This window comes from Carettochelys insculpta, chromosome 6 (genome assembly GCF_033958435.1).
Source record: "Carettochelys insculpta isolate YL-2023 chromosome 6, ASM3395843v1, whole genome shotgun sequence".
NCBI classification, from domain to species: Eukaryota; Metazoa; Chordata; order Testudines; family Carettochelyidae; genus Carettochelys; species Carettochelys insculpta.
In genome coordinates, this window is record NC_134142.1 from 10,714,052 (window position 1) to 10,729,774 (window position 15,723).

General features: G+C 46.0%; 1 protein-coding gene across 10 annotated transcripts in view; it reads left to right on the forward strand.

The window, feature by feature from the left end:
* FBXO34 (F-box protein 34) overlaps window positions 1–13,528 on the forward strand; it is a 63,264-nt gene extending 49,736 nt beyond the window's left edge. For 6 of the 10 annotated variants that reach the window (XM_074998655.1, XM_074998656.1, XM_074998660.1 and 3 more), the window contains 2 exons: window positions 3,631–3,830; window positions 10,772–13,528. In XM_074998655.1, coding sequence (XP_074854756.1) covers window positions 3,751–3,830; window positions 10,772–12,944 — 2,253 coding nt within the window. In that variant the 5' untranslated portion in view covers window positions 3,631–3,750 and the 3' untranslated portion in view covers window positions 12,945–13,528. Of the gene's footprint in view, window positions 1–2,743; window positions 3,529–3,630; window positions 3,856–7,719; window positions 7,836–10,771 lie in introns of those variants that run through there. The other 4 variants (XM_074998653.1, XM_074998650.1, XM_074998652.1 and 1 more) reach the window with 4 other exon arrangements.
* The last annotated feature ends 2,195 nt before the right edge of the window (window positions 13,529–15,723 follow it).

The following is a 15,723-nucleotide window of genomic DNA, read 5'->3' on the forward strand; positions in this document are numbered from 1 at the left end:
GCCTTCCTGCTTGGGGGGCAGCCGGGAGTCCCAGGTCTGCACCAGCTCCAACTGCTCAGGTAGTGCACGCCCTGCTCCTCACTCCCCATGGCAGCCATGTGCTGCCTGAGCAGTTGGAGCAGGAACAGACCCAGGACTTCTACTCCCCCACACTCCTCCATGCATGAAGGCAGCAGGTAGAAGGAAGTTGCTGGTGGGCAACCAGACCCAGCTTTTCAGGAAATGCAGTGGCTGTTTGGGGAGGGGACGCAGCACACGCGCTTGCTGAGACGCCGGCTCTGGTGTGCAGCTGCAGGGCTTCCCCACTCCATGCTGCAGGAAGCCAGTGCCATCTCCATTTGTGCAGGAGGTAATGCCAGCATGGGCTCTGTCTTGAGGTGAGGGGGATTAATTGGGTGGGCTGGGTCGCCTCGCGCCCACCCTGGAATTTCTTCACACCCCCTCAGTTTGGGAATCTGTCTTCATTATCAAAACAAATAGTTGAGGGTGAGAACAGGCACACCGCCCTTTGGGGAATACCTTTTCCAGAGTGGCAGTCTGTCGCAGTGACGGAGTTGTGGCGAAACTTTCTGTGCCTGTCTTAGGAACCGAATCCTGGATGTCTGGATCTAAACATAAACCTCAACAGCTTCAGCTGAAGGAGTGGGTCTAATGAACCCCTTTGTGTGCACCAGCTGCTAGTGGGGGACTAATCCCCTTACTATGGGATTATGTGTGGGATCGATGTTCTCTGTAATCTTTTCCGTCCAAGTGCAGAATAAATTTTTATGTGCACCAAGGCAGGTGCAGATGTTCATCACCAGTAGAAATAGTGTGCCAATCAGCTGGGCAGCATTTGCATCTCTCTTGAATAGCCGCACAAGCCCCCAGCTCACAAGGAATGCTGTGCGGGATTGTGATCGCATGCCAGATAGTATAATCCTAACTGGCTTACCTTGGGTACAACGGCTGTCCAGAGGGTAATAGATGGTAACAGTTTTCTCCAGTGAATTTCTGATGCCAAGTGTCTCAGCTGAGATTTTTCTGGTCCTCCCCCAGTGCTCTTTCCCTGCTTCAGCATACACCCTCCACTCTCAGCCTGCTCCAAAAGACCAGGTGAACTCGCCCTTGATTATTGTAGCACACTTGTGGGCGCAGTTAAGTTTTTTCCTCCTTCCTGCAGTATTCCGAATGAGCTCTTGACATTGGCCCTGGAGTTTGTGTTGCTCAGGGTGGCTACACTTGCTATCAGGTAGGGTGAGCCGGTTTGTTTGTGTGACTTTGTGCCAGCGGGCATGGCACAGAAGGCATTTGGGGAGGATCTCTGTGCCTGAGATTTACAAATGTTAATGTGTTTGGAAGCATGTAGGATGTTTTTGTTGGAGTTACCCGAGCACAGTGCACTTAAATAACATGACCATTGCTCACAGATAAGGTTTACACTATGTCACTCTAACCCATGTCTAACTATGTCACCATTGTGCGGGCACCAATACAATACCTCAAGCATGTCCATGTAACAGCTCCCAATGGGCCTGAAATCCCAGTGCGGACGAGCCCCGAAAGGGAAGCAAGGCCAAAGCCTGGGTGGAAAATCAGGATGGGCGCTGGTGGGGCAAAATATAAGTAAAGATCTTTACGCAACTTTTGATTTAAATCCCTGTTAAAATGCCTGGTGTAAAAGCCTGATAGCAACTCACCTGTTCCTTATGTTTGCATATGTATTTATCATGGCAGGCAATTATGTTTTTTAAACATCACTTGTTAGGAGTGACTTAAAGTACTGATATTTTGTGCAGCAACTTTACCTTTGCTGAAAGGTCTTTGTCACATGCATTAAATTGTGATCAGCGTTCTGGCTGTTTTTTTTTCCAAGCACAGAATAAATTTTAAGTGCACTGAGGCATGTGTGGATGAGCACCACCAATAGAAAAACATGGTGCCGGCTGTGGATGCTCTGCTAATCCGCTGGGTGGCATTTGAATCTCTTCTGGGTGGCCGCCCATGAGCTCAGCTTACAGGCGACACTGTGGCTGTGCTAATGAACATGAGTTCTAGGAAGCTTTAATTCTTGTGGTAAGAGTTCAAAGCATCCTAAACTCTTGTTCTGTGTTCCATAGATTGTCCCAAAGTCTCTAATTCGACTCTGTTCCCCTGCCGGCTCTATCCTTCTAACATGCTTTTTGTTCTTCATTTTGTCAGAAAATTTGTGTGTGCTGGGACTAGTCAGCGATGCTTTTTTTCCCCCCTGTGAACACTGTAGGATTACATGATAACTTTTAAAAAATGGGGTGTTTTATTATTATTAATCCTTCTGCTTAGACATATATGGGCAGTTTTTTGACCTGCCTTCTCACCTGCAAAGGGTATGTGAAACAGCTGCCACTCTTCATCGCCACTGTAGACTTGCGTCTAAATGCAAACCAGCTTACTTTCTCTTTGCAGGAAAGTTGCCCTTAACTTGTTTTTCAAGGGCTCACGGTCAGATTCCCTCCTCAAGGAGTGCCCTGGTGTGAGGCTGTGGGAGGACTCCCTGAGCTATAATCAGCATGGGCAAACTATTGATTAGTGGAGCCATTCATAGACCTATGAAGAGAATTGCTTTTTGATCCCCAAGGCTCTCTTTTTGGTGAGCAGACACCTGCTAACAGATTGTGCAAGGCTCCCTGGCTGCAGAATTTCCGATTTTCAGTAAACACTTGGCTTCAGCAAGTTCCTCCTCCTGCAGGGAGATTCTGCTTGTCTATGCTACCAGGATTTGATTGTAAGAAAGGGGTAATAGGATGAGTTGGCATGGACAGACCAACCAGCTACAACAAATGGTAAATCTTCTGGGTCACAGAGTTACAGTTAGCTTGGAAAAATGGCATTCCTTCTCTATGGCGTCAGTGCACATTGTCCTCTAGAGAGGAAGCAAACAATGCGCTGTAGAACAAGCTGTTGGCAGCTCACATTTTAGTGCCTGAGTTTTTCCAGGTCTCGTGTGCTGGTTCATATTTTCCTTTTAGTTTTCAATTTTGAAGGTGGCTGTTGTGACTGTCAAAATATTAGTGCCCTGCTAAAAGTGTCTGTGGCAAGGACAAGGAAGGAAAAGAACAACCTAGTTCAGATTTGGTAGTACTCCAAAGCAGCTTTGTTTTGGCTAATCTGTTGCCTTATCGGCATGTGGTGTTCTCAGAGGACAATTTCCTCGAAGTTCTGAGGCAGCGTGGCAGGATGTGTTTGTGCTTTTTGAAATCCATTGTGTCACTCCACTTGGAAGGCTAGCCTCATTTTCTGGCACTCTGAACGATTTTATTGCTTCAACCGTTTAATTTCAGCCCTGAAACCTGTCCCTCTGTGCTGTATCATTAGGCAGAAAGTGTAACTGAGTGTGTGGATTGTTTGCAAAGGCTTTGGAAGACGTAGAACATGCTAAGTTGTTGCAGTGGGTGGCAGAGTCAAACTGTGTCGATACAGCTGATGAGCTTTTCAAGCACACAGATGATTGGTGGTGGTGATGATGTCCTGGGAGTGCCCAGAGACCCAGAAGAGGATCATATTGCCATTGTATGGAGTCCTGTTCCTCCGGTGACTGTAGACAGGGTCCCTGCCCTGACTAGGCTGTGTTCTAACGGGATCACTTGTTTATCTCTTTTTTTGTCTCCCCAGTTTCTAGGTGGCACAGAGACGGGGAAACACTGTGTGGGGCGAGCAAAGCGGCTGCGGGAGCCTAGCCTGTGAACAAAGATGGATTGGCTGTGACAGTGTGCCTTAGATGGGAAGATCATTATGATGAAGGCTTCCTGCCGAGCTGGCCTCCACAGGGAACCTCTGAATTTCACAGCCTCTACGTTCCTTCAAGTCAAACGGTACAAACGGAGGCAGCTACCACATGTAGGCCAACTCCATAACTTCCTGCTTTGCGGGCCAGTCAGACTCTTGCTTTGAAGAATCTTTGCGTTTAAGCAAAATAGGAAGAGTAGTTCAGTGGAGCACTGTTGTTCCTTAATATTTTATTTTATTTTATTTTATTTTATATGTTTTTTTTTTTTTTTTAAATTCTAACAGCAGCTTCAGTGTCATTACTGCAGCTTTGGTGTCCTCAGAGAAACCTTTGTGCTTTTTTGTTTGTTTTGTTTTGTTTTGTTTTGGTAACAACAGCTGTAACTTTATGGGGATATGGCTTCAAAATAAAAACATAATTGGAGACGGGTTTGCTGTATAGTAGGATTTGAAATATACAGCGAGCTTAAAAACACCTGCAGAAATACCAGGAATCAGTAGGGTGGTCTGCTGCTAGAGAGAAAATAATTAGATTAGTACAAAGTTAAATTTTGCTCTAAGCGGACACCTGTTTTTCATACCACATTCAGGTGTGCCCATTTTTTTCAAACATTACTGGTTACGAGGCATTTGAGAGCATCACTGTTGTGATTTTCCCAAGTGCTGTCAAGACTGAGAGCAACTCATATTGCTACAGTAAAGAAGTGTAAATTACAAGATGCAGTGCAGAAATCAAGCTAAGGATATAAATATATTTCTCCTTTTTAAAGCTGTTGAAATCTTGTAACCTTCCTGACTCGGGCAATAGCCACCTTTCAGCATCTCGTACCTGTGTGCGTGTGAAACATAACTTCTGTGTAATATCTTTCCTCCTTTGGTGCAGGGGGGCGGGTTCTCCATCACTGCACTGACCTGCAGCCAAATCTTGCGCTCTAACCTGGGCAAAACTCCCGCTGACTCCCCAGGGGCGGATCTCTCTGTATTATCAGTAAGATTGCATTGTATCCAGCTGTGCCTGCTCCCACCCAGAGTTCCCACTAATAATTTCCATCCGCGTGTGGAATAAATGTTATACTCACAGGCCCACCCATGGGGGCAGTTGTCCTGGGCCTTTAGTTTCAAAGAGGCCTGGAGCTCCAGCTGCTGCTGCTTTGGCAGCACCTGCAGCCAGAGCTCTGGGCCCCTTTGAAGTGCCATGATGGTGCTGCTCCAGCTGTGCTTGGCTGTGAAGGGGCCCCCACCACCGTGGTCTAGGCTGTATACCACCCAGGACCCAGCTCACAGGTGCTCCCACCCCAGATCACTCTCCATACACTGGCAGATGGGTCATGGGTGATACAGAGCCAGATATGCTGACTTTACGCCTCCCAGAAATGCCATAGCAATGGGTTTCTTTGAAGTGCCCTGTAGGCATCGTTTAGGCTGCTGTACCCAGTGTTCAGGGAATAGAATCTGGGCCAAATGATTTTTGGGGAGTTCTACAGATTACACGTGGTTGACCAGAGCCAGAATGTATTTCAGTAATAACTAGCTCTTACACTGCATTCTTCATCTGTAGATCTCCAAATGCTTTACAAAGGAGCCCAGGATCATTACCCCCATTTTGCAGATGGGGAAACTGAGGGACTGGAAGGGGCAGTGACTTGTCGAAGGTAATGTTTGGCATTTGGCCCAAGCAGTTCATTTAGGCTATGTCTACATTAGCCCAAAACTTCACAGTGGCCGTGCAAATGACCATTTCGAAGATTACTAATGAAGCACTGAAATATATATTCAGCACTTCTTTAGCATGCGGATGGCCACAGCACTTTGAAATTGCTGCGGCTCGCCGCTGTGCGGCTCGTCTAGATGGGGGTCTTTTTCTAAAGGACCCCACCAACTTCGAAATCCCCTTATTTGTATCTGCTCGTAGGAATAGGGGGATTTCAAGGTTGGTGGGGTCCTTTTGAAAAGGACCCCTGACTGGACGAGCCGCATGGCTGTGAGCTGCAGCAATTTCGAAGTACTGCGGCCGCCCGCGTGCTAATGAGGTGGTGAATATGTATTTCAGTGCTTCATTATTAACCTTCGAAATGGCCATTTGCATGGCTATTTTGAAGTTTGGGGCTAATGTAGAGACAGCCTTAGATTCTGTCTTTTTTTTCTACAACAGCCTGGCCCTGGACCTTGCTGCTAGAGTTAGACTAGAGCTGTCAAAGACATTTTTTGTGGAAAATTTTGGTGTTCGGGCAGAAATTTGTCTAGTGAAATGTTTGCTATTCAGCTGCTGTGGTGCTGCACGGTCTTGCTGTTCTTCTCAGTAGGCCAGATTAAATCTACAATCATGTACTATGGCCACCTCTCTTGAATCGTAAGAGTCCTTGGTCATGGTTCATTATGGGTTATGTAGTCCGACTGGACAGCCAGGCCCAGAGAGCAGAAAAGTAGTTTAGATTGAGAGCTTTTAATGATCCGTACTCCAGATTTGTAGCTAACCTTTCATGGAAAACAATTTCTTTGGTTTCTGAATCTTTGTCATTATGAAGATAACCTTTGAAATATGAACTAATGTAGTAACACCTACATGAATCTGCAGTAGCTTGAAACAGTAGCTTTTCTTAGGCCTTGTCTTCACTAGGAATAAAGGTATGTTAACTAACACATGGTAAAAAAACAAAAAAGCAGTCATGTAGCACTTTAAAGACGAATAAAATAATTTACTAGGTGATGAGCTTTCATGGGACAGACCCACTTCTTCAGATGGGTCTGCCCCACCTAATAAATTATTTTGTTAGTCTTTAAAGTGCTACATAGCTGCTTGTTTGTTTTGCTAGGATGCAGACTAACACGGCTCCCTCTCTGGTACTATTTAATGCATGGTAAGGGTATGTCTTCAATACAGGAGGCTCAATCCTGCCGCAGCTGATCTTTCGGAGTTTGATTTAGCGTGTCTGGTAGGGCTATGCTAAATTGAAGTTACAGGATGCCCACCTCTGCGCTGGTACTCCTGCCCCTCCTTAAGAGTAAGAGAAGGCAATGCTTCCATTGGCCTCCCTTAGTGGAGATGATGGAGAAGTCTGAATTAAGAGATGTCGAATGCAGCTATGGCATTAACAGAGCTGGAATTGCCTACCTCAATGCTGCTGTAATATACACCTGCCCTAACTTGGTGAAGTTCTAGTGAGGAGACAGTTTGTAGTTTTAACACGTGTCGACACCTCTTTTCCTAGGAAAGATTCACCCTTAGAGATGTGTGAGCTCCCCTTTATCTCAGTGGCTTCAAGGTGGAATAATAATTTAAATAACCGTGTAGCTAATTATTATTGCACTGTGGCCCCAAAGTCCTACCTGTCCATTAACTAGGTGCCAAAGCTTCCAGTTCCCACCCTGGTAACTTATATATTGTGATTATCTGTACAAAAAAAATCAGAAACACCCTACAATGTATAGTAGAGCCAGACCCAGCTCTTATGAATCACACTTGTATCTAACTCGTTAAAAACCCATCCTGCGGCTGCCACAGTACCTAGTGAGTAGCACTGAAGTGTTGTGGAAAATAGGAAGTTGGGGGACCTAGGTTATGGTTCATATTACAAGCAAATTCTAATCAGAAGACTCTTGTTCTTGTACAGCTTCTAGAATTAGAGCCTGTGCTGGTATTCTGGAAATGGGGAAGATGGGTGGGTCATCTGGAAAACAGCTCTGCCTTTGCTAATCTTCACATTGCCGTGGATGAGAACTGTTTTCCCCAAGAAATTCAGCTGTACAATCTGTTAGAAGAATTTCTTAAAAATGAAACTGGCTGTCTCCCCAGTGATTGAAAATTTGGACACATGGAGGGCACCACCAGCCTGTTGGTCAGTGGAATTAGTGCTGTCCAAAGCTATTAGGGTTTTCAGTTATTCCAGATAGAGAGAACAGTGTAATTGAACTCCAAATTCAAATGAGGCAATTATTCTGGCAAAAACACTTAACTAAATTAACTTTCTTCTACAGGATATAATTTGTTCAGCCTGCAGTAGTATTCAGCCTTCAGTACCAAGCCTAACAGTAACCAAAAAACTGGAGGAAATGTAGGAACTAAGGAGTGAAGAATGCATAATAACTATTCTGTGAGTTTACTCTTTCCCTTGCCATAACCCAGAAATAGCTTTGAGGAACTGAAGCAGCTCTGCTGGCTAAGCATGTTGGAGTAATTAGTTTAGTCCTGTTTCATTAATTTAATCCCTTAGTTTACTTTCAGCAGCAGCTTCCTTAATGAGGGATGTTTTCTTGGTTGCCCTGCTTTGTGCGTGTCAGAAAATAAGTGAAAAAGGAGAGCTGAGGCTCTGTATACTACAAATTTCCTGGTACGACAAATTCCATCAGAGAATTTTACTTTCTGCTTCCAAATTACTGGACTCCGAAAGGGAAAAATCTGTGTGTAATTGCAGGGCAGTTGTCTCTCTCCATGGGACCTGCAGTGCCAAGAGGCCAGAAGTTCCTTTATGTCTAGCGGGAAAGGCAGCACTACAGAGTGCAGTGGAGTTCCACCATGAAAAGGAAAGAGCGCCACCTACAGTATCACAAGCACCATTTGCTGCACGCAGCAGCCTGCATTTGTCGCGGTGGTCCCTCTTCTGAGACTTTTAGTGACCTCACCCTGATTCGCTTCTCAGGGCAGCGTGAGAGGAAGCAACTGGTCAGAAAGTTGGGTGATGGAAAGATTGGCCTAAGTGTTGCTTTATTCCAGAGGTCTGGTACTTATCAGAGCTACCTTTGGGCAACCCTCTGGCCACCCCCAGCTGCATGCTGCAACCAGCCCCAAACTCCTGCCCAGCCCCATCCCTTCCTGCCCCCTTGCCAAAACCCCTCCTATGACCAACAAGAGCTGGGGGAACTACAGGGGGCCTGGAACGTGGCAGCAGCGGGGAGCTGTGGGAACTGGAATGGCCCCAGTAGCCTGCCCTGTCGCCCTTGCCCAGCCCATTGTACCCTGAATGCTCTGTTTCCCACTGCCCCAGTGAGTGTAGGAGAGGGCCAGCTTCTGCTGCTGCTGCCCCGGGCTGCCATGAGATCTATCCATAGGGCAGTTGAAGTGGCTGTTCCAAACCATCCTATGGCTCTGCCCATCATGGTCTCACTGATCGTAGTGCAGGGTATTTCAGAAACCAGCCTGGACGGAAAACAAAGCAGCATGGTCACAGCTGTTGGGCTGCTGAGAAAGAGGTGGTTTAGACCCAGTAGGGGAGTCCAAAGGAACACCTTGAATTGCTCCTGAAAGAGACGTGGCAGCCACATTCTATATGAACTGGAGCTTCCGCATGGCCTTGGTGTAGCATCCGGTGAAGCCTACTGCACTAATCCAGTCTGTTGGTGGCAAGCACATGGGTAACTATGGCACTATCTGCACGTGACCAGAAACTGATGTGCACACCCAGGCTGGGAGCCAGGGGATGGACTGGGAAGGTGTCTGTTGGCTGTTTCTGCTACTTGACTTGCTCAAAACAGTGAAGGATCCAATGAGATCTCTAGCTTCTGTATCTTCTGGGAAGGTGGACAAGCTACCCATCAAGCCCTCCTGTCCGTCAGTTCCCAGTGTGGGTGCATTGGTACGCAGCATAGACTTCTGGTTTGGTGGGCACCACGTCCCCTTCCTCCTCTGCCACTTGGGTCAAGGTGGTGAGCAAAACTGCAAAGGAAAAGCAAGAGCAAAGCCACCTTCCCTGCAGTGTTTAAGGAGCTTCCTCATTTTGGACATCTGTTGCAGTGACTCATGACAACTGTTGCAGTGACTAATTCAGTTTATGCTGGCAATTGGAGCTAGGAAGCCTGAGCTTCTAGCATACACTCTCTGCTGAATGTGATGCTTGTTGGTCAGTCTCCTCAGAGGTACAAGGTTCCGACCATTGACTGAGCTGACAAATTAACATGGAATGGCTCAGGTGTAAATAAGAGCATCCTACAAAGTCTCTGTTGCGACTTGAGAGAAGCAAAGAGCTCAGCTACTCTGTTGGTCCTAGGTTGGATTCAGTAGGCTGATGGTTAGAAAAACCTCTTGTCTCTTGACTGGGCACATTTGATCTGTGATTCACAGCACAACCATGCTGGAGCTCGGAGATGCCTTTCTACTCTGAAAAAATCTCCGAAAGGCCAAGGTGGAGACGATCAGTGGTTTTGGTCATTTGTTGCAAACTATCACAATGTATTGGAAGACATTTAATTTCCATTTAAATGGGAAGTGTTCATCCTAGTTTCAAAACGGGCTTTGCAATGTACAAATTTAAACCCGTTACCATGGAAAAGTGCCCTATTTTACTTCATCGTAACTCAGCTTTCCCAAAGGAACCCCATCCTCTGCTTGTTTTCAATAGGGCTTACTCCAAAATTAAGTGCACGCTGAGCAGGATCAGCCTTACCTTCTTTTGATCACTTGGAATCAGATCTGCATCAAAATGACAGTGGGGTTGGGGAAGATGAGTTAGTTGTAGACGTGCAAATTGCGTATCTATTTTGATTTTAGGTTGCCCTGTAGACGTAGCCTTAGTGTTCGAGGGCTTGTGTGTTAGGGTTAATAAAATCTGAAAATTTAAAAAAGAGTTTAAGGACAGCCAGCAACTCAGGAGACCACCGCAGTGAGTGCTATTGTGTTTGTGTGTACAATTGAATTCTTACCATTCCTACTACACTGCTGCTGCATCTGCAGCTTGACACGGGTACTAAATAGTGTGTACTATTTCCTAACTGGATAAAAATCAAGTTTGCTACAAATATTACACAAAAGTGTGTCCCCTGAGATGATGTAAGATGCTGTTCTGAGCTGTAAATTAACTCGTTTTAATGATCAGATTTTCACCAGTGTTTGATGAAATATGTGAAGTGTCAGTGGGAACCTTTATTTAAATCTGTTTTTTTTTTTTTTTGTGATCTAAATCAGTTATTTAAATTGCCTTGATTTAAATCAATCCATCCTACCTATATGGTGGGCCTTATTTTGAGACTCACTTTTAGGGGGGAGTGAGCCCTGTACAGCTGGTACAATAAAAATTCTTTTATTATTGTTTTCTAGGGCTTCTGGCATGCACTTAAAGCCATACTTCAAGTTACAGAAGAAAGAGCGATCTCTAGATACAAGCCAGGATCCCCTGAGAAGCCTGAACAGGAACCATCAAAGGTCAGCACAGGAGGAAAAACATGCAGACAACTGCACCAAACGGAGCATTTTACCTTCGTCCCCAGTTGTGACTCCACCTCGAAAGCCTTTGGGAATTATTTACCCTAATACTATGTGCAATATGAGTGGGAAAGTTCCAGCAGAAGGCTCAAGTGTTGAGAAGAAGAAGACTGCCCCATCCATGACAATCCACCAGAGGGATGAGGGGGAGGGACCACTAGATATCTGGGCTGTTGTGAAACCTGGAAATACCAAGGAAAAGATTGCCTTCTTTGCAGCCCAACAGTGCAACAACAATAGGATGGGCTCAATGAAACTTAAAAGCACCTGGGATATAGGTGGAAGAGTAGCTAAACGAAGGAAGAAATCCATGGATCTTCTAAAAGCAAAGATTCAGTTGGAAAGGATGAGAGAGGCAAACAGGAGGTGTGCCCAGCCTGAGCCTTTTGCATGTGGCATTGAGCACTGTTCTGTACATTACGTTAATGACAATTGTGAAGGGATATTCCCAGGGCGATCTTTATCGGTAATCGAGATGGTAGCTTTTCTAGAGCACAGAGCAAGCGCTTTGCTGGCCGACTGTTCCAAAAACTGCACAAATGCTTCTGCTATGAGGCTGAGTGGGCCACCCAAAGGTTCACTTCCTGCTTCAGACCCTTTCTTAGCTCCCGGGGACTGCGAGGTGCATTCGGAGAAAGGGACTGGGGAGCAGCAGAATGAGGCTGTGCGTGTGCTGGACATGGTTGCAAAGCTCGAATCTGAGTGCTTGAAGCGCCAGAGCGAGCGGGAAGCAGGGAGCCTCTCCCGGAACAACAGCTTTCGGAGAAACATCGGGCGGATGTTACTGGCCAGTGGTGCGCAGGCCGAGAGTGATGGTGGGAAGGGATCGTCCAGAGTCCTTGGCCGGGAGTTAAGTTCAGAAGATCCCATTACAGTGGATGATGATGGACAGAGAACTAACCACGGCTCTTCAGTTGCTGATGAATTATGGGCAGGAGCTGGTTCTGCTCAGCAATCCTTGGCAGCAGTAGCAGCTGTCAACATCCACAGGGGGAATGTCGGTGCCAAGTGTGATCAAGAAGCCTCGGCAAGACCCAGCCGCAGAGGTGATTCTGAAATGATCGTGGAATCTCTGAGGTGTGTCCCTTCCACATGTCCAGCAGCTGTTGGGCTGTCGGGTGCCATGCAGAGCAAGAATGTGACTGTTGATTGCTCATCGGGTGAGCCTGTGTCTGTTCCTAATCTGAATTCACATCCAGCGAGGAGAGAGTCTTTGTGTGTCAGTATATCGGTCACCAAGACAGAGAAGGGGTGTAGGAAGGAGCAGCCTTTGAATTTAAGCTTTGGTGAAGATGCACTTCCAGGGAGGCTGTTCTTTCTGCGCTCTGGTCACCATGCCAAGCAAGAGCACATAGCATTAGGGGAAAGTACTAAAGAAAAGCCAGGAGCAGTGGGCCAACCTGATGATGCTGCTGATGTTGTCAAAGTGTGTGAGAGAAACTGTGTTTCCATAGAGCCATTTGCCCTTTCAGTATCCCCCATGGAAAGTGCTTTGCAGGTACTTGACACTTCTTGTTTGAAAAGACAGGTATCTCATGACTTTCTGGAGACTAGGTTTAAAATTCAGCAGCTTTTGGAGCCTCAGCAGTACATGGCCTTCTTACCCCACCACATCATGGTTAAGATCTTCAGGTTGCTCCCCACGAGGAGTCTGGTCGCTCTTAAATGCACTTGTTGTTACTTCAAATTTATCATTGAATACTACAACATCCGGCCGGCCGATTCCCGCTGGGTCCGGGATCCACGCTACAAAGAGGATCCTTGCAAACAGTGCAAGAAGAAGTATGTGAAAGGGGATGTGTCCTTGTGCCGGTGGCACCCCAAACCCTACTGCCAGGCGTTGCCGTACGGCCCAGGGTATTGGATGTGCTGTCACAAGTCTCAGAAAGGCATCCCTGGATGTAAATTAGGTCTTCATGACAATCATTGGGTCCCTGCCTGCCACAGCTTTAATCGCACTCTGCACAAGAAAACCAGAGGCGGAACAGATGCAGAAGAGGAATACTAGTGCACATACACTTTCCTGCGAGAGAATACTCTTGGGGCGGGGGGAGGGAGGGAATTTTCATGCTCTGTGCTGTTTACAGTGTATATATTTTTTGTTTTCACAGGGCTATGAAACTGCACATACTTAAACACAAGAGCCTTTACCTTTTAGATTACAGGTAGCTTTTAGCCCATCGTTGTAAATAACACTATTAAAAACAAATTGTACATAGAGAGTCTACAGCTGGCTGAACAACTTAATCACTACAATGCAGCTATGGTAGTGTTGCAGCTATAGTCATGTGTTTTTAAGTGTCTTGTTTCCAAATCTGTATATCCTGTATAATATATGAACATTTCTGAGAAGAAACTCTAAATAGGTAAAGGTTAACTTGTTTAAAGGATCTTCAAATGATTTAACTGGACAACTTCAATTAGACTAGAGCAGATACTTGTTATAGTAGTGTCGCAGTGAACAACAGAAAGGAATATTATTGTATAGGCAAAATATAAAAAGAATCTTGTCTACCTTACCCATGTCTAGTTTTTTTCTTTTTTCTTTTTTTTTTTTTTTACTTTAATAAAATGCGCATTCTAGAGCTGCCTTATCTGAGTTTCTCTTCATATAAAATTTGCCCTGAAATAAAGTAATATAAAACTTCAGGGAGTAGTTTGTACAGTGAGGTAGTTCAGAAGGGGGAGAAAAAGGTGGTGTGTTTTATTTCAAATTGAAAGGGACTCTAAACATTGCGCTAATGAACGAATTCCTCACATCACCTGTCAGAAGCAGCTTTTGTCCTTCTTTCCTGGGAGATTTCACTGTACCTTAAACTGGAATGAATGGAGACAACTGGTGGATCCTGAAAGGTACTTCTAGGCCATGCCAACTGCAAACTTTGTCGGGTAGAACTGTGCTAAAAGTGGGGCTGACTAGTTCTGTAATGTCACAGTGTGGTCCCCCTCAACCATGGCTTGGTTCCCACCCGAAGTTGGACTAAACCATCTCTTAACAGCAACGAAGGGTCCTGTGGCACCTTCATAGCCTAACAGAAAGGTTTTGAGCATGAGCTTTCGTGAGCACAGACTCACTTCATCAGATGCTGGTGATGAAGTGAGTCTGTGCTCACGAAAGCTCATGCTCAAAACTTTTCTGTTAGTCTATAAGGTGCCACAGGACCCTTCATTGCTGTTACAGATCCAGACTAACACGGCTACCCCGCCGATACTTAAACCATCTCTTGTGCTCAAGGTGCTGGGTTGATCCCACTTTCCACAGAGATTGGTTGAATGGTGTTTGTGTGCAGTGATGCAGGAGCTGAATTAACTAGATTCCATGACAGCTCCTAGCAGGTCTTGTGAGGCTGAAGTACAACTTGGAGTTATACATGGGCCCTACTCTTGTTTGAACAGCAGGTCTGTGCACCTGTGCATCCTGCGGAGTCTTACTGCTCACCATTTATTTCCTAAAGTCTGTGGCCCGGGCTAATTGTAATCTGTCTAATTCATTGCCTTTAACTAGAGATTTTTTTTCCAAAGGGTGCACTAGGAGTGTGGATTATAACAAAAGCCCGATATCCTAGTAGAAGGCTGAGCGAATAGTTTCCGTATGCATCTTTCAAAGCAGATTCCCCTGGTGACATTATCTGTGCTTGGTCAATGCCACAGATGCAGAAACAGAGAACTGCAGCTGTCCACTCTCACTTCCCTCCTGGGAATGGGAATGTGATAGACCATAGGGTATGAACATTTTCCAGAGAGATGCGCCATAAGAAAGTCTTGCCAATCAGAGTGCAGAATTAAGGCATGGAGGAGTTGCTTTATTTTGAATGCAAACATCAGTTTAGCAAATGAAAACAGTGAAACAACCCAAAAAAGGAGGGTTTAGCACCTTTCCAAAAGCTACTTGTGGTACTAGGGGAATACGTTAAGACAAGCTGTACAGGTGTTGCCTTCATGGCCCAAACAAAGCTGAAGCTGTGACTCATGAGTTCCAATTCAAGTGGTTCAAAATACCTCTTGTGAGAGAGGAGCCAATGCACTTTTTACCAGTCCTGGCCCCATAGTGATACTCTACTCAGTCTCTGGCAGCAGCAGAAGCTGGAAGCAAAAGCAAGCAGTCCAATCTGGAACCAGCTAAGGTCCTGCATGGCACTTGGGAACCGTTCTGCAGCAGGGCATTTTGTTCAATGTTAGCTGCTCAGCCACTCCATTTTCAACTTGAGCCTGGGGACTGGCAGCTGAAGGTGCATGGAGAAATCGACTACCATTGTGGCCAGGTAGAAAGCATCTGTGTGCTGGTGCCAGTTGTTTGACCCAGGACAGGCGGCTTGCCTGCATTTATGGAAGGGCAGTTAGATTCCCACACCAGACAACTTGTGCTTTGGGACTGTTAACGTCCTTTTGGGCTCAAGCTCAGGTGCGGGCCTCAGAGCCCACGGCACTGCCCTGAGACAGCCCCTAAGGCTTGGTGTACACTAGACCTTACAGTCAATTGCAGATATGCAGTTCTAGCTCTGGCAATTGCATAGGTAGAATTGACATACCTGCAGTGGACTACAAGGCATGGCCTCACTGCAGGAGTCAAAGGGAACGTTTCTCCCATCAACCTCCCTGACTCCTCATGAGAGTAGGAGTACAGGGGCTTGACTACTGACCCCAGAGAGATCGATTTCATGCATCTTTACCAGATGTGTGAAGTCAATCTCCTGGTAGGTGTAGACTTACCCTTAGGGAGCCCAGTGTAACTTCTGTGCAGATGTACCCTGGAAGGCTTTCCTGTTCCAGGAATGAAAAGGGAGGGC